Source organism: Panthera tigris, chromosome A3 (genome assembly GCF_018350195.1).
Source record: "Panthera tigris isolate Pti1 chromosome A3, P.tigris_Pti1_mat1.1, whole genome shotgun sequence".
Taxonomy (NCBI): Eukaryota; Metazoa; Chordata; class Mammalia; order Carnivora; family Felidae; genus Panthera; species Panthera tigris.
In genome coordinates, this window is record NC_056662.1 from 87,480,790 (window position 1) to 87,502,990 (window position 22,201).

The 22,201-nt window shown below is 46.3% G+C and overlaps 1 protein-coding gene across 7 annotated transcripts in view; it reads left to right on the plus strand.

Annotated features, from left to right (window-relative positions):
• Window positions 1–22,201, plus strand: part of DYSF (dysferlin) — a 224,096-nt gene that overhangs the window by 3,874 nt on the left and 198,021 nt on the right. For 3 of the 7 annotated variants that reach the window (XM_042981700.1, XM_042981698.1, XM_042981702.1), the window contains exon 1: window positions 5,995–6,215. The exons of the other annotated variants lie outside the window; for them this stretch is intronic. In XM_042981700.1, coding sequence (XP_042837634.1) covers window positions 6,125–6,215 — 91 coding nt within the window. In that variant the 5' untranslated portion in view covers window positions 5,995–6,124. Of the gene's footprint in view, window positions 1–5,994; window positions 6,216–22,201 lie in introns of those variants that run through there. 7 annotated transcript variants of the gene reach the window in all.

The following is a 22,201-nucleotide window of genomic DNA, read 5'->3' on the forward strand; positions in this document are numbered from 1 at the left end:
AACTGGCACAAAGAGGTTACATTATACACTGGTAAGTAGTGGAGTTGGGAATCGAGCTCGTGCAATCTGGCTCCAGAGCTCCATCTTTCACTGCTTCACGATTTCCTTTGGGTCATAATTACCTTTGATTTTCAAGAGACAAGCAGTAAAAGGTGGAGGGGCAGGATTTGAACCCAGGTCTGCTCACACCCTGGAGTCCAGTCTCTTTGACATAGTCTCTTGGCACTCAATGCATACTAGCTATTATTACTAATATTATACATGATTATATATATATATTTATTATAATAATTATTATAGTTAACATGCATTGTACATGTACAAGGAAATCACTTCACACATCCAAGAAGACTGTCACTATCTTTTTTGCCTGGTCATTCCTATCATCAGCTGCATCACACTGGGCACAAGGGGCTCAGTGGTGAGTGGCCATCCCCTCTGCCTCAAGGGACCCTGGTCCTATCTCCTCTGGCTGCCCACTCTGGAGCAGCCCCTTCTGAGCTGAAGGCATTTGTCCACCTGCCTGATGTCTGGCTATGGCTATCACCGTGGTGGTAGGTCTTTCTTGGGACAAATATTCCTCTGGTGACCCTTCAAGCCTACAAACCTTCTCGGTGCCTCTCCCCAGGTCAAAGTCATGCTCAGTCTCAGCTATCTGTATGCTAATCTCTTTCCAAATTGCTTCATTAGAATGAAATTTAGCCAGTAGAGTGCTAACATCTACTGTAACCTACTGTGTGCCAGCCATTGTGCCGGAAGGGCTATCGTTCAGTTTGAATCCTCCCAACAGCTCTGTGAAGTATCATTCTCTCGATTCCACAGAAGTGGAAGCAGACTCTCAAAGATCAAGTCACATGCCTCGGGTCACACAGCTAGAAAAGGGTGGACTGGGATGGAGGCCCAGGACCATCTGATTGTTCCCACTACAAGATGGTTCTGCCCAGGAATTCACATGATCGTGGCCATGGCCACAGTCACTGCTGCCTGTACATTCTACACCCTTGGTGGATACACAGGTGCCCTTTCAGTCCCAGCTTTGGATTGGGCTATCAATGGAGCACGTATCCTTCAGTGAATGTGAGGGGAGAGGGCAGAAGGATGCCTTGGACCGTCCATACTCTTGGAAGTTCTTGGACCTTGACACTTGTGCCCTGAAGGAATCCTGTAAATTCATAGGCAGAGTCTTCATCTCAAGGTTGGTATCATTGAGCAGAGGGGCAAGGTGTGTTTGCTTCTTGGTCACCCCACGTCAGGCCTTGGTAAAAAGAGAGACCTGAGCCAGAAGATACCAGTCGGCCCAACTCCAGCAACAAGAAGCATCTCAGTTAGAAGTACCTCTTCTTCGACCGACAGGGAGGTAGGACCCCTAATAGGTGACAGAAGAGGGCAGGGACCAAAAACTCACACTCCTAGGGGAGCCTGGGTGGTGGTGTAACTAAGATGAGGTCAGAAGGAAAAGCACATGCACGTTGGGTAAGTGGTGGCAAGTGGAGTGAGCTGAGAGTGCACGGCTCACTGCACAGGTGCCAGATAGGCACTGTCAGGCAGAGAATTTGGGCCCATGTGCCAGCTTCTCTGATTTTTCAAGAGAAGCTATAAATTCGGATTTGTAGGAGAAACCTCCTGATGTTTAATTAAGGTATTATTTTGTTATAAAACATTGTGTTGCTCAAAGACAATAGGTCTGTAGGCCGAATGCACCCCCAGGGGACACCAATGACAGTGTGTGAAGCACAGTGTTTCATTCAATCTTGGAGACCTTAGTCCTGGGCTCTTGGGATAACAGACAGCCAGTCTCCTCTCTCTTGGGATTATCAGTCAGCACCTATCTGTGAATACACCGATGGGGCAATGAGGCAAATCGAGGAGAACTCTAGTCCCTTCCTCCTCATCTCTATCAGCCCTGAAATGTTGTTGCAGTTAACGTGACATCTTAAGTAAAGTCCGGGCTTGCTATGCAGACTCAGCTTCAAAACAGGTCCCCTCACCGCCTTGCTACCTCTCAGTGGCTCCTAAGCTGGCCCTACCACCTTCACAGAGGTACTGGGGTAGTCTGGGGTGCTGAGGAGCTGTCCCGTACCTGAGCTTCAGGTGGGGTGCAAACCTGGCTATTAGTGAGCCCTAACTAATGGTGGTGTGAACACGATAGTCTCTCTCACTTACCTCCTAGTTGATGTTTAGGCAGTTCTGGCTGGTAAGGTTCTGACCCACAGGGCTGTCTAGCACCAGATCCTCCTGTCTTGTTGCTCTGCTATTCCTGGGGGGTCCCCTTGACAACATGGTTGGTGACTTCACCATCACAACCTGTATCACAGCACAGGCAGGCGTGCCTCTTCCCTATATGGATACCATCAGACAGTTCTGTACATTCTGCTCATACCCTGCTGGCCATCACTTGGTTTCATGGCCATATCTAGTTGTGAGGCCGTATCTAGTTTCTATTTGGGTGGCCATGTGTCCAGGTAAAACTGTGCAACATTTCTGTAGAAGAAGGGGAGAACATATAGAAAGGCGACAAGTTGAGGGCCCAGCTGGCTGTCCATGAGAACTGCATTCCTGATACAAGTCCCTTTGGGAGGAAGCCCCCTTTAGGACGAGGCTGCACTATGATGTCTCCAAAGGAACAGTCAGTTATCTCATCAGGAAGCAGCGAACAGCAGCCAGGCTGGGAAGCTGGAGGTTGGAATGGGAAAGGGGCCTCAGGAAGTGTCTGGGGCTCAGGCCACCAGCTGCTGCTTTTCTGGTTTACAGAACAGACATGTGGAGCCCCTGTTGCTGGGACACAAGCCAAATGTTTGTATGTACGAGTCCTTTGGAATATTCCCCTGGAAATATCTGATATGGCCCCTACAGATTTCCTGTGCTACCTCTGATGGATTCAAGCAGGAGGAGGTGGCGGGGTGTGGCGAGCTGGGGGAAAGGAACACAGCCTGGAATCACTGGGACAGTAAAAAATATTCCAAATCATCATATCCAAAACTCCACCAGGGGGCAGTACTGCCCTCTTTGAGAACCACTGGCTTAATCTCCTCATGCGGGGGAAAGGACACTGGGGAACCAAGTCCACTGGCCACTTCGCCAACCGCAGGCCGGCCCTTACTGTGCACTGGGAATACCTGGCCGATTGAGATGTCCTTGGTCTCTCCCCTCCTTGACCCCACCATCCAGCTAGACCTCGAGCAGGTAATTACACAGTTATTCCTTATAATTGCAATGAATGCCAAGAATAAAAGTGCGGCTGTCCAGTTGTTTGCCAGAGGGACCCATCCTAGGCCAGGATGTCAGAGACGGCTTCCCCAGGGACGCAATATGTAAGCTGAGGCCTGAGGATGCATGGGGGTTGCCCTGTAAAGAGAGAGGGGAAGGCGTTCACAAGCAGAGGAGACGGCAGGGCTCCAAGTTGGAAGAGAGCTCAGCACGTTCCCAAACCTGAGAAGCCATAGGAGCTGGGACTCAGAGAGTGAGGGGTGGAGTGGCCTTTCTCAGTGGGTGGAGGTGAGGGATCTGGGCTTCATCCCAAGAGCAAGGGAGGCCTTTGAGGCCTGATCATATCTGTCGTAAGATCACCTGGCCCCAGTGTAGATAATGGACTAGAGGTGACCAGCTGGGAGGCCCCTGCAGTGGCCCAGGCAGGAGAGGGTAGTAGAGAAAATGCCTCAGTGGAGGCATTTGGATACTGTGGGCACATAGATGCTACCAAAGTCATGGGTGTCAGCAAGGAAGATTTAAGCTTCAAGTAAGTGAGCTCTTGCCTCAAGTAGGCTTTAATAATTAACAGTCTTAGGGTGACCTTCCCTCGCAATACATGCCCCCTTGGAGGGAACTCCCATCGAGTACTAGGCCCCAGTAGGATCCAGAGACATGGTGGGTTCTGTGCATTTACAGCGTACAGCTCCAGAGTCATCTCAGACCCAGGCAGACCATTTTTCTCTCTGGTCTGCTGCCACAGGTGTCTGCTGCATCCTAGAGATGGTAGGCCAATGGGATCCTCACGCTCCCTTATTCTTAAGAATCAGGGGAGGGAGTTGGGCTTGTCCGTTTCCGGAGTAAAAGCCCATCCCTTCTGGAGAACAACTCAGGACGTATATCTGGTGCTAAAGCAAGAGCCGTTGCCAGGAGATGGGCTCAGATAGATCAGGATCTACCTGGAGCTGGGCCTGGGGGGTCATACCTGAACAGCTGCGTTCTGCTAAGAGGGATGAAGGAGGTCTGAATGTTGGAGAGGAAGCAAGTGTCCACCTCATCATGAAGGTAGTGGGGTCACCCAGGGAGAGTGGGAGAGTCCGGAGGAAGTCCCCAGCCAGCTAGAAAAGGTGCAACCTTTAAGGTTGGGGAGAAGACAGCCTCAGACTTGTCACTGAAGGGGTGGGATCCAGTGCCCAAGTGTCCAGCCGGTCTTAGGAGTATAGATGTTTCATTCATAAAAAATGGGAGAGAAGGTTGGCGCACCTGGTGGCTCAGTCATTGAGCTTCCGACTCTTGGTTTGGGCTCAAGTCATGATCTCACGGTTGGTGAGTTTGAGCTCCACATCGGGCTCTGCGCTGAGCATGGAGCCTGCTTGGGATTCTCTTTCTGTCTCCTTCTGTGCTTCTCCCCCAAGCGATCTCTCTCTCTCTCTCTCTCTCTCTCTCTCTCTCTCTCTCAAAATAAATAAAATGAAAAACAATTAAAAATGGGAGAGAAGGCAAAGGATTTGGGCACAGATGCTGATGGGGGTTAGGAGCCTGGGAGCCTGGGGGAAGTTCTGTACTCAGTAAATAGGAAGCAAACAGAGTGAGGGTGGCTTGGCGTGTTGTAGGTTTGGGGAGAAAGTATGACAGTCCTCTCTGAAGAGACTGTGGAAAGATTGCTTGCTGGGTAGCAGTCAGGGTGCACCTGAGTCAGGAGTCACGGTTATCAAGTGGTGGGGGCAGGTTAGATCTGTGATTCTCCAACATCTTCGGTGCAGGGTGGAGTAAGCAGAGTTGGATTTCACCAGGTTATGGTTTACCCACATGAAAAATGCTGGAGCCTCTAAATAAGAGAGGGGAAAGCGAGTTGAGAGGTTTTGCGGCAGAATGATGACTAGTCACTGAATTTAGGCTAAGGACCAGTGAGGAGGTGGCGGAGGGGCAGTGTCCTGCCCCGTGCTAGGTGCTGCGGTGTAAGGGTGTAGAGATGAGAAGCCAGGGCTCCCGTGGTCGAGAAGTCCACCAGCTGCAAAGGACCTGACAAGCACTCAAGGCTCGCGCTAAACTCAATTCCTCCCCCCTGTAGGGGGCGAGGGGGCCTGGAGGTTGCTGTCGAGGCGGTGGCAGGGGGACCGAGTGGGCAGCGTGTGGATCGGTGTGCTTCAGGGAACGCAATATAATTTAAACACCTCAGCGCACGGAGACGAGCGACCCCAGACTGCTTGGAGAAGCTGAGGGGCGGGTTCGCGAGGGCTCGGGCCGGTCCGGGAGTGTTTCCAGAACGGCCGCCTGGGCACCGCGGGCGGGTAATTGGTCGGGCGGCGCGAAGCCGGGGGCTCGGGTTGGAGCCTGTCGCCCCGCCGCTCCGCACACTCGCTGCAACTGGTAGTTTTCCGCAGACTCTCGCGTTCCTGCGGCCGGATGTCCCCTCCTCCCGCCTTCGCTCGTTCCCCAGTCTCCCGGCGTCCTAGGCGTGCGGAGCCTGGCTGGGCGCAGCGGGGTGCAGAGCCGCGGCCTCCCGCGAGGTCGGCACTGGTGCGCTCCGGCCCCGGCGGGCAGAGCGCCGGGCTCGAGTCGCCGGCGCCTGGCTCAGCTGTGCGCTCCGCGTCAGCGCCGCTTCCGTTCCCGGCCCGGGGCGGGTATCCGCCGAGGGGGACCAGCGCAGCCACCGGCGCCCATCTGACCCCAGCCCCGCCCCGCCCGCCACCCGCGGGGCGGGCCTGGGCGGGGGCTAGGGCCGGGCGGGGGTGGGACGGTCCGCCCAGCGGGTGTCCTGTGTCCTCCCCGCGGCCTCGGCCGGGCGCGCGGACTTCTTCGCGGAAACGCAGCGAAGGCGACTGCTCCCCTCTGGCGCGGGTGCCGCGGTGCCGGGCTCTCGCTCGCTGGTGCCCGGGCCCCCTGCTCCCGCTCCCGTCCTGCCCGCGTGCCTCTGCGCGCCCGGGGCGGCCCAACCATGCTGTGCTGCCTGCTGGTGAGGGCCAGCAACCTCCCCAGTGTGAAGAAGGACCGGCGCAGCGACCCGGTCGCCAGCCTGACTTTCCGAGGTGAGAGCCCCTTGGCCGCGGCACCCGCGCGCCCGCGCCGTCCGACCCTCCGCGCGCGGCCGCATCTGCGGCCACGGCTCCGGCACTAACCCTAGCCCAGGGCACGGGGACAGAAATCTCAGCCCTGCAGGGAGGGCGACGAGGATGAACCAGAGCATAATAAATACCACAGTGCTCTGCAATTTTGGAAAACGGAAAGTGCTATAGTATGTAATAGTTGCCACTTTTCTAAGACCCGTTCCCGGAGGTATGATGTGAGAACCCTTTACCGGGCAGTGAGGCTAAGGGCGAGAAAAGAAAGATGGGTGCAGAACAGAGAGTGGAATCAGGATCGCTTACAAACTGGGCGTGTAGATGGTGTGCTTTTGAAGTTGTGTCTTTATTTCGTTCATTCATTCATTCATTCATTCGCCCGTCTTTATTGAACACTGGCCATATTGAATCCGCCATGCCTCAATTGGGAAGAAAAGGAACAAAATAGGAGCGATATGGCCTTGACGCCAGAATTTTGAGCGGTGTCAAGGATGTTTTTCAGAATTCAAAGAGCCTAAGCATCTACATGAGGTGCTTAGACAAGAGAGGGTCCCTCTCTCTCTCTCTCTCTCTCTCTCTCTCTCTGGAGCAACAAAGGACTCCTAACCCCCCTTCTCACCATGTACCCTTAACCCATCCCCTTTAAGGTAGACATTCTCATGGGAGGAGGTGTCTCAAGAGGGGGAAAGAGAAAAGGAAGGATATGTTAAAATGAAGAGAAGGAACAATGGCTGTGAGTCAGGACCCCAGTTCTGCAAAGAAAGATAAATTTATTTTTGGTTTCTCTCTTACCAAAAGTAGAGGGAAAAGTGGCCGGTGTTTTCCTGAGATTTGAAAACAGTGAGGGCACCAGGGGGCTCTTTAGCTCTGAGCCAGGATCTCCATCCAGACTCCAAGCTCCTCAAACTAATAATGACCATAGATGGCAGACACAATTTGGCAAAGTGAGAAATACTCACATTTATTCTTTGTTATGGGACAGTTTACATTTTATCCCTCTTTTGAAAAATGTAAGTAAACGCATTTTGGAAAGCTTTGCTCTTTTCATGAGCTGGTGACATTACTGGATGCCTACTATGAAATGCAACTTCACGACAAGGTCACTAGCTCATCTGCCTAAGCCATTCCCTTATAGAAATTGTGGGTCCACCTCTGGCTGGAAAAGAAGTCCTGTAAGGGTCTTGAGACCAGGGGCCTAGAGAAGCCTAGGTCTCCTGGATGCTTTGGGATCTGTTCACAGCTCTTTCCCTCTGGTTCTGGAACAGTCTGGTGGTAACTCCCAATCTCTCCATTCTGCAGGTAAGGAAATGGAAACCTGGGGAAGCCATGTGTCCAGGTCAGTGGTCATGGCAGGGAGTTCTTGGAGTGGGCAGTGCCGTTGGGTCAGGAAGGTGACCACATCTGTTGAGGCCCCTGTTGGCTGTTGCCCTGGCCCAGGTACCCCATTCAGCGGCTGTCCTCTCAGTATTCACACCCCCCCCCACCCTTGTGATGCTTTACTATTTATTTGCATTGATAAACTCCTAGCAAAATGGAAATATAATAGAATGTAACATCTCCAACTGTTCAAAGCCTATTGTTTTTCAAAGCTCTGCTGCAATGCCACCTTCTCCAAGAAGGCACCCAGGCTTCCGCTGGCATTCACGAGTGAGTCTCTTCTCTCTGTGTGTACAGCACCTTACTAGGTCTGCTAGAGTGCTCACCCCAGCCAGCCTGTGCCCAGCACTCAGATCCATGCTTAGAATGCTGTGACTGCTTGAGAGCAGCAGCCTGTCCTATTTATCAGGATGCCCAGTGCTGAGCACAAAGCAGTTCTCTGTAGTGTTCGTGTGCTTTCTGGCCCAGGCTCTGACCATCCTTCAGATGTGCCTGAAGCCTCATGCAGTCTGGGCCAGTGGTCCTCATACTTGCTGTGCCTGAGAATCCTCTGGATTCTGATCCAGCAAGGTCCAAGAGGTCTGAGACTCAGCGCTTAACATCTACTTGCTGCAGAACATTTTGGAACCACACTCTAAGAGAAATTGATGTGAGATGTGGTGAAATGTGAAATTAATGTCATTCCCTCCCCCACTCCCACCCCAGAGGCTATTCATACTGCAGTCCATGGCTGAGTTGACACTTAGGGAGAGAGGCCATTAGAATCAGACCCAGAATTTACAGATTATTTAGGCTGGGGTGCTCTACCCTGGCTGCACAACAGAACACGTGGAGAGCTTTAAAAAAGACCGCTACCAACCTCCTTATCCCCTCTTTGCTTGAATCTCTGGAGGAGGGGCCCAGATATAGGTGTTTCTAAAAATTCTCCAACATTTCAGATGTGCAGTTAGTGGGGTGAGAAGCCTAGAGCCTGATCCCCTCATGGCACAGAGGGCACTGTGGCCTGCTTGCAGAGAAACCAGCCTGCACTGGTTGCTTGGCTCCCACTTGCAGCCCCAAATGCATGGGCCTGGCCGGCCCCACTTTCCCTGCAGTTGTTCCCAGGGCATTCCAGGCTCGGATGTAATTTCAGGACCTACCTCCCGAAATAGACCATGAGCTCTGGGAGGCTGGACTCTGAGGCCACTTTCTGGGTCCTCTCTCATGGGTTCTCCCTCTCTCATGGGTTCAGGGTGGAGGCTATTAATGAATACTTATCATTCCTTTGTTCTGTACTAATTAACTAATTAGTTAACTAAAACTACCATGGGTACCTGGGCAGTGGCAGATAGGTTTGACAGATTATCTGCATGAATGAACGGCTTCATTTCCTATAGCATTTGATGACTGTGCCTCTCTTCTGTTCTACCCATTTCCCACTGGCTAATGTGATTATTTATGCCTCTTCATTCATGCACTTAGTTCACTGAACAAATATTTATTGAGCACCTAGTATGTGCTGGTGCTAATCAAGGTGCTGGGGACACAGCCAAAAGCAAAACCAGATCCCTCTTCCCTTGGAGCTCAGACATGTTTCCTTGAGGGTGTGCTCTCCTGTGACCTGGCTTGGTGAATTTCTACCCTGCTTCACCCAGGCATTACTGTTCCTTCCCTTTCTTTCATCCTGTCAGGGCCTCTCTTCCTTCCTATGTCTCTCTAGTGGGCCCCTCTCCCTTTCTCCTCCTTCCCACCCTTCTGTCTCCTGTGGGGGTGGGGGAGCACAGAGGTGGGGGCTGGTCTCTAGGCTCTGGGCAGGAGGCTGGGGGATCTTATAGAAACTTCTGAAGGTGGAAAGACTTCTTAGGGGCTGGTGTGCCTCAGCTGTATAGGGAATGTGGGCTGCAGGGCTCTCTGAATCTGGCTTTTTAAACATTATAAAGTGGTTTTAAAGCGTTGAAATAACCTTCTATTTTCTTTTTGTGAACATAATGCATACTCAGTGTAAAAAAAGGATTTATTATAGGAGTGCCTGGGTGGCTCAGTCGGTTAAGTGTCTGACTCTTGATTTTGGCTCAGGTGGTGATCTCCAGGTTGGTGCAGAGCCTGCTTGGGATTCTCTCTCTCTCTTTCTCTCTCTCTCTCCTTCTCTCTCTCTCTCTCTCTCTCTCTCTCTCTCTCTCTCTCTCTCTCCCCTCTCTCTCTGCTCCTCCCCAATTTGAGCGCGTGTGCACTGTCTCTCAAAATAAAATAAATAAATAAAAATCTTAAAAAGGATATATTGCAGGAATATATGAGGCAAAAGTAATGAATGGCCCCAAATCCAGGTACTTTGAATCAACTTGTTATCAGTTATCCAAGATTTTTTTTTCCTCTTTTTCAAAAAAGCAATTTTTAGGTGGGAGATTTAACACCCATGTAAAGTACATACAATGTAAATGTATGCTTTAATGTACTGGTTCTCAGCTGGGGGTGATTTTGTTCCTCAGGACACATTTGGCAATGTCTGGAGACATTTTGGGTTGTTACCACCGAGTGGGAAAGGGTCAGAGATGCTATTAAATATCCTACAGTGTATAGGACTGGCCCACAATACCCATAAGAAAGAGTTATCCAGCCTCAAATGTTAATAGTGACAAGGTTGAGACACCCAGCTTTAATGAATAAATGGGGAAGGGACTATCCGTGTGTATTACCAGGACAAGGAACAGAACCTTGCCAGTCTCACCCCTCCATCACAATTCCCAGATCCCTTGCCTTCCTCTCTAGAGATAATCCCATCTCAGATATCTTTTTTCAAATGTTTGAATGTTTACATTTTCACTTGACAATGAACCAGGGGCATCTTTCTGTCAGTAAATAATCCTTTACATGTCTTTTTAAAATGTCTGCATAGTATTTTATTACATGGGTGCACGCTAATTCAGTTCATCAACCCCCTATTGATGTATATTTCAGTTATATCAATTTTTTTATATTTATATCCATGTCTTAAGTTATACTGTCACTGTGAGAAATATCCTAGTGATTAAATCTTTTTTTAAATGGCTGTGCTAATGCTTCAGTGAAGCTTGATTTTATTTTATTTTGTTTCATTTAAAATTTTTTTTTAATGTTTCTTTATTGTTGAGAGAGAGAGCACAGGGAGGGGCAGAGAGAGAGAGAGAGAGAGAGAGAGAGAGAGAATCCAAAGCAGGCTCTGCACTGACAGCAGAGAGCCCGATGTGGGGCTTGAACCCACGAACCATGAGATCATGACCTGAGCCAAGGTCAGTCGCTTAACCAACTGAGCCACCCAGGTACCCCAGTTGATTAAATCTTTATTAACATATTTAATTATTCCCTTTGGGTAAACACTGGAAGTGGCGTTGCTGTTGTCTGTGTCAGAGGTTAGAGAGATGCGTGTAAGGCTTTGCTGCATTTCCCAAATTGCTTTCCTGAACATCTATACCAGTGTTACACTCTCATTAGCTGAGTATGAAACTTTTTTCCCTATAATCCTGCTAACACAAAACATTATCATGCTTTAACAATCATCTTTAACCATTTCTTAGGTTCAAATAGTATTTGTGATATTTCAATGTTATTACCTATTACTTACTTGCATTTATGTCTTACTGAATTGCTTTTTTAAGAAGTTTAAGTTTATTTTTGAGAGAGAGAGGGAGAGAGAGGGAGGGATGGTGGGAGGGACAGAGAGAGAGGGAAGGAAGGAAGAGAGAGAGGGAGAGAGAGAGAGTCTCACAGGCTCTGTGATGTCAGCACAGAGCCAGATTCAGGGCTCAATCCCACGAACTTGTGAGATCATGACCTGAGCTGAAATCAAGAATCAGACACTTAACTGACTGAGCCACCCAGGTGCCCCTCTTACTGAATTGCTTTTTAATTTGCCCAGTTTTTTGTGGGGGTTGTCTTTTTCTTAATTAGTTGCAAGTGCTCTTTATATATTAAGGATGTTAACATTTTGTCATAGATATTTCAGGTATAGTCCCCAGTTCTAATTGGCCTGTTGGGTTTAAAGAGTACCCCTCTCAGAGTACATTCTATCACAGCCGGTATATCTACCTACCCTCCTTTTTGTAAGAGGGTATCTGTGCTGACAAGTAAAGCAGATCTTCCTTCAGCGGAAGCCAGGGCTATCTTTTCTCCTTTCAGTTGCCATTGCCTTCTGGTTTTGTCCTGATACTTTGAATCTTTATCATGCTCTTTGTACGATGGATAGTCTAATGAAGTGGCAACCGAGTACCCAAAACAGAACAAGTTCTCGATACATACTTGTTGAATAATCAAGGCTGCTTGCACAATCTTAAGCTGCCAGGAAGCTTCTTACAGTAAGTCTTGTCACCTGACTCATGGGCAGAGACAGCCTGTCTCTCTCTCTCTGGGAGTCCAGAACACCCCATTTCCTCTCTTCTCTGCTCTCTTTCTTTTTTAAAAATTTTTAAAGTTTATTTTTTTATTCTCAAGTTAGTTAACATACAGTGTAGTCTTGGTTTCAGGAGTAGAACCCAGTGATTCATGTCTTACATATGACACCCAGTGCTCATCCCGAAAAATGCCCTCCCTAATGTCCATCACCTATTTAATCCCTTCCTCCACTCCTATCAAACCTCAGTTCTCTGTATTTAAGAGTCTCTTATGGCTTGCCTCCCTCTCCGTTTTTATATTATTTTTCCTTTCCTTTCCCTATGTTCATCTGTTAAGTTTCTCAAATTTCACATATGAGTGAAACCATATGATATGTATCTTTCTCTGACTGACTTATTTTGCTTAGCATAATACCCTCCAGTCCTATCCATGTTGTTGCAAATGGCAAGATTTCATTCTTTTTGATCACCAAGTAATATTCCATTGTATATTTATATAACACATCTTCTTATTTTCCCCTTTTTTAATGTTTATTTATTTTTGAGAGAGAGAGACAGAGCATGAGCAGGGGATTGAACCCATGAACTGCGAGATCATGACCTGAGATGAAGTCAGATGCTTAACCAACTGAGCCACTCAGGTGCCCCTATACCACATCTTCTTATCCATTCATCAGTTGATGGACATTTGGGCTCTTTCCGTGATTTGGCTATTGTTGTGATAACACTACTACAAATATTGGGGTGTATTTGCTCCACTACAAATCAGCATTTTTGTATCTTTTGGATAAATTCCTGGTAGTGAAATTACTGGGCCATAGGGTAGTTCTAGTTTTAATTTTTTGAGGAATCTCCACACTGTTCTCCAGAGTGGCTGCACCAGTGTGCATTCCCACCAACAATGCAAAAGAGATCCCCTTTCTCCACATCCTCACCAGCATCTGTTATTTCCTGAGTTGTTAATTTTAGCCATTCTGCCCAGTGTGAGGTGGTATCTCATTGTGGTTTTGATTTGTATTTCCCTGATGTTGAGCAATGTTGAGCATTTTTTTTATGTGTCTGTTTGTCATCTGGATGTCTTCTTTGAAGAAGTGTCTATTCATGTCTTCTGCCCATTTCTTCACTGGATTATTTGTTTTTCAGGTGTTGAGTTGGGTAAATTCTTTATAGATTTTGGATACTGACTCTTTATCAGATGTGTCATTTGCAAATATCTTCTATTCTGTCAGTTGCCTTTTATTTATTTATTTGTTTATTAAAAATTTTTTAATGTTTATTTATTTTAGAGAGAGAAAGAGACAGAGCACGAGTGGGGAAGGGGCAGAAAGAGGGAGACACAGAATCTGAACCAGGCTCCAGGCTCTGAGCTGTCAGCACAGAGCCCAACGTGGGGCTCAAACCCACAAACTGCTAGATCATAACCTGAGCCAAAGTTGGCCGCCCAACTGACTGAGCCACCTAGGTGTCCCCCTGTCAGTTGCCTTTTAGTTTTGTTGATTGTTTCCTTTGCTGTGCAGAAGTTTTTATCTTGATGAGGTCCCAATAGTTCATTTTTGGTTTTATTTCCCTTGCCTCTGGAGTCATGTCAAGTAAGAAGTTGCTGCAGCTGAGGTCACAGAGGTTGCTGCCTGTTTTCTCCTCTAGGGTTTTGATGGTTTCCTGCCTCACATTTAGGTCTTTCATCCATTTTGAATTTATTTTTGTGTGTGGTGTAAGAAAGTGGTCCATGTTCATTCTTCTGCATGTCGCTGTCCAGTTCTCCCAGCATCATTTGCTAAAGAGACTGTCTTTTTTCCATTGGATACTCTTTCCTGCTTTGTTGAAGATTAGTTGGCCATACATCTGTGGGTCCATTTCTGGGTTTTTGATTCTATTCCATTGATATATGTGTCTGTTTTTGTTTTTGTTTTTAAAAATGTTAAGCTTTATTTATTTTTGAGAGACAGAGCACGAGTGGGGGAGGGGCAGAGAGAGAGAGGGAGACACAGAATCCTAAGCCCGCCCCAAGCTCCGAGCTGTCAGCACAGAGCCCAATGCAGAGCTTGAACTCATGGACCACAAGATCATGACCTGAGCCGAAGTCAGATGCTTAACTGACTGAGCCACTCGGGTGCCCCTATATGTGTCTGTTTTTGTGCCAATACCAGACTGTCTTGATGATTACAGCTTTGTAATATAGGTTAAAGTCTGGGGTTGTGATGCCTCCAGCTTTGGTTTTCTTTTTCAACATTACTTTGGCTACTTTGGGTCTTTTGTGGTTCCATACAAAATTCAGGATTGTTAGTTCTAGCTCCGTGAAGAATGATGGTGCTATTTTGATAGGGATTGCATTGAATGTGTAGATTGCTTTGGGTGGTATCGACATTTTAACAAATGTGTTCTTGCAATCCATGAGCATGGAATGTTTTTCCATTTTTTTGTGTCTTCTTCAATTTCATTCTTAAGCTTTCTATAGTTTTCAGCATACACATCTTTTACTTCTTTGGTTAGGTTTATTCCTAGGTATTTGATGGTTTTTGGTGCAATTGTAAATGGGATTAATTCCTTGATATCTCTTTCTGTTGCTTCATTATTGGTGTATAGGAATGCAACCAATTTCTCTATGTTGATTTCATATCCCGCGGCTTTGCTGAATTCATGTGTCAGCTCTAGCAGGTTTTTGGTGGAGTCTTTTGGGTTTTCCAACGGAGTAGCATGTCATCTGTGAAGAGTGAAAGTTTGACTTCTTCCTTGCCAATTTGGATGCCTTTTATTTTGTTTTGTTTTCTGATTGCTGAGGCTAGGACTTCCAACACGATGTTAAACAACAGTGGTGACAGTGGACATCCCTGTTGTGTTCCTGATCTCAGGGGGGAAAGCTCTCATTTTTTTCTCATTGAAGATGCTATTGGCTGTGAGCTTTTCATAGATGGCTTTTATGATGTTAAAGTATGTTCCTTCCATCTCGATTTTCTTGAGGGTTTTTATTAAGAAAGGATGCTGCATTTTGTCAAATACTTTTTCTGCACCTATTGACAGGATCATAAGGTTTTTATCCTTTGTTCTATTAATGTGATGTATCACATTGATTGATTTGCGAATATTGAATGAGTCCTGCAGCCCAGGAATGAATTCCACTTGGCCATCGTGAATAATTCTTTAAATGTACCGTTGAATTTGATTTGCTAGTATCTTGTTGAGAATTTTTGCATCAGGTTCGTCGGGGATATTGGCTTGTAATTCTCCTTTTTTAGTGGGGTCTTTGTCTGATTTTGGAGTCAAGGTAATGCTGGCTTCATAGAATGAATCTGGAAGCTTTCCTTCTTTTTCTATTTTTTGGAACAGTTTGAGAAGAATAGGTATTAACTCTGCTTTATTTTTATTTATTTTTTGAGAGAGAGGGTGCAAGTGAGCAAGGGGCAGAGAGAGAGAGAGAGACAGAGAGAGAGACAGAGAGAATCCCAATCCCAGGCGGGGCAGAGAGAGAGAAAGAGAGAAAGAGGGAGAAAAGTGGGGCTCCAGCTCACCTGATGCGGGCCTCGAACTCACAAACTGTGAACTCATGACGTGAGCTGAAGTCAGATGCTTAACTGACTGAGCCACCCAGGTGCAAAGTATTAACTTTGCTTCAAATGTCTGGTAGAATTCCCCTGGGGAGCCATCTGGCCCAGGACTCTTATTTGTTGGGAGATTTTTGATAACCGATTCCATTTCCTCGCTCGTTATGGGTCTGTTCAAATTTTCTATTTCTTCCCATTTGAGTTTTGGTAGTGTGTGGGTGTCTAGGAATTTGTCCATTTCTTCCAGGTTGTCCAGTGTGTTGACATATCATTTTTCATAGTATCTCTAATAATTGTTTGTGTTTCTGTGGTGTTGGTTGTGATCTCTCCTCTTTCATTCGTTATTTTATCTATTTGGGTCTTTTCTCTTTTTGAGAAGTTTGGTTAGGGGTTTATCAATTTTTTTTCTTCTTTCAAAAGACCAGCTCTTAGATTCATTGAACTGTTTTACTGTTTTTTGGATTCTGTATCATTTATTTCTGCTCTAATCTTTGTTATTTCCCTTCTTCTGCTGGCTTTGGGCTTTCTTTGCTGCTGTTTCTCTAGCTCTTTTAGGTGTAGGGTTAGGTTGTGTATTTGGGACCTTTTTTGCTTCTTGAGATGGGCCTGAATTGTGGTATATTTTCCTGTTAGGACTGCCTTTGCTACATCCCAAAGGGTTTGGACTTGTGTTTTCATTTTCATTTGCTTCCATGTATTTTTAAATTTCTTCTTTAAGTTTCTGGTTGACCCATTCATTCTTTAATAGGATGTTCTTTAACCTCTATGTATTTGGGGGCTTTCCAATTTTTTTCTTGTGGTTGATTTCAAGCTTCATAGCATTGTGATCTGAAAATATGAATGGTAAGATCTCAATCCTTTTGTACTTGTTGAAGGCTGTTTTGTGACCTAGTATGTGATCTCTTTTGAAGAATGTTCCATGTGCACTTGAGAAGAATGTGTATTCTGCTGCTTTTGGATGAAAAGTTCTGAATATATCTGTTAAATCCATCTGGCCCAATGTGTCAGTCAGAGTCATTGTTTCCTTATTTTTTTAAGTTTATTTATTTATTTTGAGAGAGAGAGAGAGAGAGAGAGTGTGCGTGTGTGTGTGTGTGTGTGAGACAGAGAGAGAGAGAGAGAGAGAGAGAGTGCACAATTGGGGGAGGAACCGAGAGAGAGAGAGAGAGAGGGAGAGAGAGAAAATTCCAAGCAGGCTCTGCACTGTCAGTGGCAGAACCTGATATGGGGCTTGAACCCATGAACCTGGAGATCGTGACCTGAGCTGACATTAAGAGCCAGCTGCTTAACTGACTGAGCCACCCAGGCACCCCCGTTGTTTCCTTATTGATTTTCTGCCTAGATGATCTGTCCTTTGCTGAAAGTGGAATATTAAAGTCACCTACAATTATGGTATTATTATCAATAAGTTTGTTTATGTTTGTGATTGATTTATATATTTGGGTTCCTCCCTGTTGGGGCATAAATATTTACAATTGTTAGCTCTCTTGGTGGATAGACCCCTTAATTATGATATAATGCCCTTCTTCACTTCTTGTTACAGTCTTTGTTTTAAACTAGTTTGTCTGATATAAGTATGGCTACTCTGGCTTTCTTTTGATGTCCAGTATCATGATAGGTGGTTTTCCATCCCCTCACTTTTATTTATTTATTTTTTAAAAGGTTTTATTTTTTATTTATTTTGAGAAAGAGAGATGTGGGAGGGGCAGGGAGAGAGAGAGAGAGAGAGAGAGAGAGAGAGAATCCCAAGCAGGCTCTGCACCATCAGCATAGAGCCCAATGTGGTGCTCAAACCCACAAACCATGAGATCATGACCCAAGCTGAAACCAAGGGTTGGATGCCTAACCAACTGAGCCATCCAGGAACCCCTCCATCCGCTCACTTTTAATCTGCAGGTGTCCTCAGGTCTAAAATGAGTGTCTTGTAGGCAGCATATAGATGGATCTTGGTTTTTTTGTTTTTTTTTTTATCCATTCTGATACCCTATGTCTTTTGATTGGGACATTTAGTCCATTTACATTCAGAGTGATTATTGAAAGATACAGATTTAGTGTCATTGTGTTATCTGTAGGTTTCATGCTTGTGGCGATGTCGCTGGTCCTTTGTTGTCTTTGCTACTTTGTACTCACAGAGTCCCCCTTCGGATCTCTTGCAGGGTTGGTTTAGTGGTCATGAACTTCTTTAGTTTTTGTTTGGGAAAGCCTTTATCTCTCCTATTCTGAATGACAGCCTTGCTGGATAAAGGATTCTTGGCTGCATGTTTTTCCTATTCAGCACATGGAATATTTCCTGCCACTCCTTTCTGGCCTGCCCAGTTTCAGTGGATAGGTCTGCTACTACCCTTTTATGCCTCCCTTTTAGGTTAAGGCCCATTTGTCCCTAGCTGCTTTCAGAATTCTCTATCTTTGTATTTTGCCAGTTTCACTATGATATGTCATGGTGTTGACCTGTTTTTGTTGATTTTGAGGGGAGTTCTCTGTGCCTCTAGGACTTGGATGTCTGTTTCCTTCTCCAGATTAAGGAAGTTCTCAGCTATAATTTGTTCAAATAAACCTTCTGCCCTTTTTCTCCCTCTTCTTCTGGAACTACTATGATATGGGTATTGTTTCATTTCATGGAATCACTTAGCTCTCTAATTGTCCCCTCATGATCTAGTAATTTCCTTTCCCTCTTTTTTTCAGCTTCATCATTTTCCATAATTTTATCTTCTTTTTTTTTTTTTAACGTTTATTTATTTTTGAGACAGAGAGAGACAGAGCATGAAGGGGGAGGGGCAAAGAGAGAGGGAGACACAGAATCTGAAACAGGCTGCAGGCTCTGAGCGGTCAGCACAGAGCCTGATGCGGGGCTCGAACTCACGGGCCGTGAGATCATGACCTGAGCTGAAGTCAGACACTTAGCCGACCAAGCCACCCAGGCACCCCCATAATTTTATCTTCTATTTCACCTATTCTCTCCTCTGCTTCTTCCATCCTAGCTGTCACCATATCTAGTTTATTTTGCAACTCATTTTAGAATTTCTTAATTCATCATGACTAGTTCTTAGGTCTTTGATTCCTGTAGCAATAGATTCTCTGTTGTCTTTTATGCTTTTTTCAAGCCCCACTGTTAGCCTTATGATTGTTATTCTAGGTTCTTGTTTAGATATATTGTTTAAAACTGTTTTGAGCAATTCTCTGGCTGTGATTTCTTCCTAAATTTTCTTTTGGGGAGAATTCTTCTGTTTTGTCATTTTGGCTAATTTCTGTCCTTTGCATATTTTAATAGCTTGCTATGTGTCCTGTACCTGCGAGTACTATTATATTAAAAAGGGGTCATACACTGTCCAGGGCTGCGACTTCAGGAAGTGTTTTTGGTGTATGTTGCATGCACTCTGTTGTTGCCTTTTGGCTGCTCTATTCCACTGGTCTGTCCTCTGCAAAGCTCTTCCTTGCTTGTAGTGGTGGATTGTTTGGACCTTCCACCAGGTGTGCTGTGATTTGTTTGTTGAACTAACCCTGGAAAAAAAGGAAAAAGCAAGGCGGGACCCTGATCCCATAAAGAGAGAAAAATGAAAGGGGAGAAAAGAAGACCAAACAGAGAATCAAAAAACTATAAGGCTATGGGGCACCTGGGTGGCTCAGTTTGCTGAGTGCCCAACTTTGGCTCAGGTCATGATCTTGTGGTTTGTGAGTCTGAGCCCCATGTTGGGCTCACTGCTATCAGTGCAGAGTCTGCTTCAGATCCTCTGTCCCCCTCTCTTCCCCTCCCCTGCTTGTGCTCTCTCTCAAAAAATAAACATTAAAAAAACTATAAGGTTAAATCCAGAGAAAGAGAATGGAAAATAAAGAAGAGAAAGAAAATGTGTAAAAAGAATAGAGTAAAAATGCCTGGTCAAACAACACACACACACACACACACACACACACACACACACACATACACACACAGTAAGAATTGACCAAAAACAAATCAGAAACTATGAATCCGATTCCAAAAGAAAAAGAGGATAGAGAGAAAAAGAAAAGAGAAGAAAAGAAAAACAGACAAACAAAAACAACAACAACAAACAAACAAAAACCAATTGTCTGTTGGTTCCTGGGACCAGTGGCTCTTCTGGTCTGGAGGGGAGGCTGGCTGGGTGGGTCAGTGTCAGTCCCGCCCTGGTAGAGAAGCAATTAGCAGGCATGGAGGGGCGGGGATTGGTGTAAGCAGATCCTGCTTCCACTGGGGGCTGCTGTGCTGCTCCCTGAAGCCCCACCATGTTGGTGTTGGGGAGAAAAATGGTGACACCCCAGTCTCTCTACCCCGGACTGGGTGTCTCAAACCACGTTGCTCAGGGGCAGTAGGCTTGCCCTGCTCCACAGTCTCCTGTGCCTCCTAGGGGCTCAGCTGGGATTCAAAACCTGATGTGTTAAAGGACCCCCCCCCCCCCCGCCCCGCCCCTGTTCTGGCGTAGGCCACTCAGCCCTGCTGATAAAAGGCCTTTGGCTGGCACCTGCAGAGCCTTTCGTCCTTGAGGAGGCAATAAACCTTCTTCCCAAAGTACTCGAGGAAGGGGACTGTTCTCTCCCAGCGTACCCCTGAGATGGCTACAGCGCCCCGGGGTGGGCTCCTTCTGCCCCAGTAGTGCGCACACACGGCTCCCGGCTCCACTCCGGAGAAAGTCGCTCACTTTAGGAACCTCTGAGTTTCAGCTCCTAAGTCTGTTTGCAAAACAGAAACTGGTACTCTCTGGAATTCTCTTTTCCCAGTGCATGGTCTGGAGAGGTTTTCCTCTTGGACAAACTCGCCCTCTCTCTTTCTCTCTCTTTTGTCTCTGCACAGAAGGGGTTCCCTCCCCTCCGGGCCTTTGCTGTTTTCTCTCCCCCAATTCACATACATGCACCCCAGTCCTGCCAAGCTGTCTCCCTCCAACTGTGGAGATCCTTCTGCCACTCCGCAGATTGATTTTCCGGGTGTTCCCAGGGACCTGATGTCAACCCAGCTGTGTTTGAGGGACGAGGAAAATCCTGGTCCCCCTACTTCTCCGCCGTCTTAACTCCACCCCTCTCTCTGCTCCCTCTCTAAGTGAATGGCACCACCAGCCACCCATGCATCCTTGTCAGAACCTGAGACATGTTCTGCTCTCCCCGCTTCTCTCTTCCCCACCTAGTTGCTGGTCAGTGTGCCCGAGACCCATAGCCTTTGTGTCCTCACTGTCTCATACCTGGACTTTTTGAAAAGATATGGCAAAATACACATAGCATAAAAGTTATCATCTTAATCATCTTTCAGTGTGCACTTCAGTGGTATTAAGTACTTTTATATTGTTGTGCAACCATCTCCTCCATCCATCCCCAGAACTCTGTAATGGTCCTCAACCCATTAAATAAGAACTCCTCACGTCCCTGGTAACTGGCTGTTTTCACTTGGTATAATGTCCTTGTGGTTCATCCAAGTGGTAGTGTTGTCAGAATTTCCCTCCTTTTTTTTAAAAATTTAAATCTAAGTTAGTTAACATATAGTGTAATAATGATTTCAGGAATAGAATTTAGTGATTCATCACTTATATATAACACCCAGGGCTCATCCCAACAAGTGTCCTCCTTAATGCCCCTTGCCCATTTAGCCCATCACCCCATCCAACACCCCACCAGCAACCCTCAGTTTGTTCTATTTAAGAGTCTCTTATGGTTTGTCTCCCTCTTTGTTTTTTTATTATTTTTGCTTCCCTTCCCTATGTTCATCGGTTTTGTATCTCAAATTCCACATATGAGTGAAATCATATGATATTTGTGTTTCCCTGATGACTTGTTTTGCTTAGCATAATACACTCTAGTTTCATCTACAGTGTTGCAAATGGCAAGATTTCATTCTTTTTTTTATTGCTGGGTAATATTCCATTGTATTTCTTAAATTTTTTTTAAAGTTTATTTATTTTGAGAGACAGAGGGAGCAGAGGAGGGGCAGAGAGAGAGGGAGAGAGAGAAACCCAGGAAGGCTCTGTGCTGTGAGTGCAGAGCCTGATGCGGGGCTCGAACCCATGAACCTGAGCCGAAACCAAGAGTCAGACGCTTAACTGGCTGAGCCCTCCAGGTGCCCCCCCATTGTATTCTTTATCCATTCATCAATTGATGGACATTTGGGCTCTTTCCATACTTTGGCTCTTGTCGATAGCGCTGCTATAAACATTGGGGTATATGTGCCCCTTCAAATCAGGACTCCTGTATCCTTTGGATAAATACCTAGTAGTTCAATTTCTGGGTTGTAGGGTAGTTCTATTTTTAATTTTTTGAGGAACCTCCATACTGTTTCCCAGAGTGGCTGCACTAATTTGCATTCCCACCAGCAGTGCAAAAGGGTTCCTCAGAATTTCCTTCCTTTTTAGATAAATTTTTAAAAAATGTTTATTTATTTTTGAAGGAGAGAGAGAGAGTGTGAGGGGGGGAGGAGGAGAGAGAGAAGGAGGCACAAAATCCTAAGTAGACTCCAGGCTCCAAGCTGCCAGCACAGAGCCCGATGCGGGGCTCTAACTCATGAACCGTGAGATCATGACCTGAGCCAAAGTCGGATGCTCAACTGACTGAGCCACCTAGATGCCCCAGAATTTCCTTACTTTTAAAGGCTGAATCATATTCCATTGTTTGTATATCCCACATTTTGTTAATCCATTCATCTGTCAATGGACATGTGGGCCTTGATGTCTTTGAGATGCGTTGGGAAATGGGTCAG